The sequence below is a fragment of the Eubalaena glacialis genome, chromosome 9, assembly GCF_028564815.1.
Source record: "Eubalaena glacialis isolate mEubGla1 chromosome 9, mEubGla1.1.hap2.+ XY, whole genome shotgun sequence".
Lineage (NCBI taxonomy): Eukaryota > Metazoa > Chordata > Mammalia > Artiodactyla > Balaenidae > Eubalaena > Eubalaena glacialis.
In genome coordinates this window covers 44196661-44200029 of record NC_083724.1, presented here as the reverse complement: position 1 = coordinate 44200029, position 3369 = coordinate 44196661, and the positions used below count along the sequence as shown (strand labels likewise).

At 62.9% G+C, this 3369-nt stretch overlaps 1 protein-coding gene across 1 annotated transcript; it reads left to right on the top strand.

The window, feature by feature from the left end:
* Positions 1 to 897: 897 nt before the first annotated feature.
* On the top strand, positions 898 to 2169 carry FOXB2 (forkhead box B2). Its single transcript, XM_061201170.1, has one exon. It carries the CDS (start codon positions 898 to 900, stop codon positions 2167 to 2169), a length of 1272 nt encoding a protein of 423 aa, XP_061057153.1.
* Positions 2170 to 3369: the final 1200 nt, after the last annotated feature.

Genomic DNA, 3369 nt, shown 5'->3' with positions numbered 1-3369 from the left:
AGCCGCCTCCGCCGCCTCTCCAGCTCCAGACGGGCCCGGGAGAGCGGCGGCAGCTGCGGCGCGGACTGCCGAGCCGCCACAGGCCGGGCCCGCGCCCTCCCGGCGTTCGCAGACGCCCCTTCCGCTCGCGCCCCGCGTCCAGAGCCCCCGCCCCTCGGCAGAGCCCGCAGGCGCCGCCGCAGCAGGAACCACTAAACTTTTTCCCCCCAGGCGACCGCCTACAGCTCTATCCCGGTCTCCGCTGCGAGCCGCCGGAGAAAAGGGAGACGCGGGCTGCTGGAGCCGAGCTTCCTTCTCCTTACCTCGCCTTTCCCCTCCAGAACACGAGAACTCCAGAGCGGACTAAGTGGCTGGTCAAGGGGCAGCGCTCAAGGCGCTGTTAAGTCCCGCCGCCCCCGGCCTCCTGGACAACGAGCGCCAACTCGATTTAAAGGGCTAGAGTCCTGACTGCCCAGTCCTTCCTCCCAGCTCTCTGGGCCTGCGCTTCCCTCGGACCGAGAAAAAGCAGAGAGGAGGCCGGAAGGGAACAGGGCCCTCCCCACTCCTCCGCCAGCTCCCACGCTCAGCCTCTGGCCACCCGCGGGAAGACGCCGAGAGGGTGGCGGTGAAGCTGGCGCGCCCCGCCCGCGGCTGTGCGCGCCAGTCGGCGACCGTCGGGGCCAGAAGTTGCGAGCGTCGGATTGCTAAATTGGGTCAAGAGGCCAAGCGCGGAGACCGCAGGCCGCTGAGAGAAGGCGGGAGAGAAACGGCGAGAGGGGCTGGGCGGGAAAGAGGGCGGGGTGGCGGGTCCGGGAGGGCGGAGTGGGGGTTAGTGGAGACAGCCAGGCCCCGGGAGCGGGGTGCGGAGCGACGCTGCGGTCCAGTGTGAGCCAGAGGGCGGTGGAGGCGCCAGGGGCGATGCCGCGGCCGGGGAAGAGTTCGTACAGCGACCAAAAGCCGCCCTACTCTTACATCTCGCTGACCGCGATGGCCATCCAGCACTCGGCCGAGAAGATGCTGCCTCTGAGCGACATCTACAAGTTCATCATGGAGCGCTTCCCCTACTACCGCGAGCACACGCAGCGTTGGCAGAACAGCCTCCGGCACAACCTCTCCTTCAACGACTGCTTCATCAAGATCCCGCGGCGGCCCGACCAGCCCGGCAAGGGCAGCTTCTGGGCACTGCATCCCGACTGCGGCGACATGTTCGAGAACGGCAGCTTCCTGAGGCGCCGAAAGCGCTTCAAGGTGCTGCGCGCTGACCACACTCACCTGCACGCGGGAAGCGCCAAGGGCGCGCCAGGCGCTGGGCCGGGAGGGCACCTGCACCCGCACCACCACCATCACGCTGCCGCGCACCACCACCATCACCACCACCCGCCCCAGCCGCCGCCGCCGCCGCCGCCGCCCCCGCCCCCGCCGCACATGGTGCACTATTTCCACCAGCAGCCGCCTCCGGCTCCGCAACCGCCGCCGCACCTCGCGTCGCAGCCACCGCAGCAGCCGCCGCAGCCTCAGCAGCCGTCTCACCCCGGCAAGATGCAGGAGGCGGCGGCCGTAGCGGCTGCGGCGGCAGCGGCGGCGGCGGCGGCCGTGGGCAGCGTGGGGCGCCTGTCACAGTTCCCGCCCTACGGGCTGGGCTCGGCCGCCGCCGCTGCCGCCGCCGCCGCCGCCGCGTCCACGTCGGGCTTCAAGCACCCGTTCGCCATCGAAAACATCATAGGCCGGGACTACAAGGGCGTGCTGCAGGCCGGCGGGCTGCCCTTGGCGTCCGTCATGCACCACCTGGGTTACCCCGTGCCGGGCCAGCTCGGCAACGTCGTCAGCTCCGTGTGGCCGCACGTCGGCGTCATGGATTCAGTGGCCGCCGCCGCGGCCGCCGCGGCTGCCGCGGGGGTCCCCGTGGGCCCGGAGTATGGGGCCTTCGGGGTGCCGGTCAAGGCCCTGTGCCACTCGGCAAGCCAGAGCCTGCCTGCGGTGCCCGTGCCCATCAAGCCGACTCCTGCGCTGCCACCGGTGGCCGCGCTGCCCCCAGCCCTCGCTGTCCCCGCGGCCGCACAGCCGCCGGCACCGTCCACCGTGTGCCCGGCTGCCGCCGCCTCGCCCGCCGTCTCTCTGATGGAGCCCACCGCCCCGAGTGCGGCCGAGAGCAAAGGCGGCTCTCTGCCCTCGGTGCTGGTGCATTCTTAGGGTACCCAGCGGGCTGGGGGAGACGAACGCATGGAGACTCGCCTGGCCCTGGACCGCCGGAGAGGGCGAGGGCGCCCTGACCAGGTCGGGTAGAGCTGGCGAGCCCCAGCCTTTGCGGGAAAGGAAGGTATTTAAACAAACCCGAAAGTGGATTCTCCAGTGGTCTGAATAAATATAACACTTCTGGTGTCTGTGTTTATACTATGTTGTACAATCAGAATAATGAAAGCCAATTTTCAGGTAAGAGTTTCTATTGTAATTAAAATTATAAATCCGTAAGTTATGGGGGAGGGAACGAACGAGTTTGGGGAAGCCTCATTCGCTGGCATATTGGAATTGGATTTCTATTCTTATTCCCGGGAGCAGAAGCTGGCAGGGCTAAACCTCCCTGGGAGAAATCCAACAGAGAGTGACGATGAAACAGACCTCAGCCACCAAGTTTCTTCCCGCGGGTCTCAACCTCTCGTGAACAATGTCGCCTCTCCTGAACATTCTAGACAAAACTGCTATTCACTAAGGAAATCTCGTTTTATTTAAGAAGGAAAAGAGGGAGCATTTGATACCGTTATTTTCCTGGTCGGTGAAATGGACAAGGACACGGTAGCATGAATAAAGCCTCTTTGGGGGCAGTGGGAACCTCACGAAGGATCTTGGGAAACAGTTAAGTTTCTTGGCTCTGACCCGAGGGTCGAGAAGGATAGAAGGAACGGCTAAAGCAATTAGTTTGCACAAAAGAGAATGGCAGCAGCTTAAAGCGCAAAGCCCCAGATTCCAAAAGTAAGTTCGGGAAACATAACCAAAGAGAGACATTAAAGGAGACTTTCTACCTGCAATTCTTTTGTGAATCAACCGGATGAGACCGTTGAGGAGCCCCCAGACAATGTGAATTCCCATGATCCGTTACATTTGAGATTTTTTTTTCTTAATCAATTGCATCACGGGGTTTTGTTCCCCTAACTCAAGAAAAACCTGCCACGTCACCCGACAATATTGCTCTTAACGTTTCCAGGAGCGTTTTGTGGCCGTTGCCTTCCAGCCTCCTCGGGACAGATGCGTGAGGATGACCGGTCACCTTTGCACGCTGCCTTCGATTTGGTATTCCGTGTGCTGTTTGGGCGCGTTCTTCCTTCAGGCGAACTCTTCCGTTTCAGATCCTGAATGAAAAAGAAACTTGCTTTGCCGCTGTTACTCTTCCCAGTT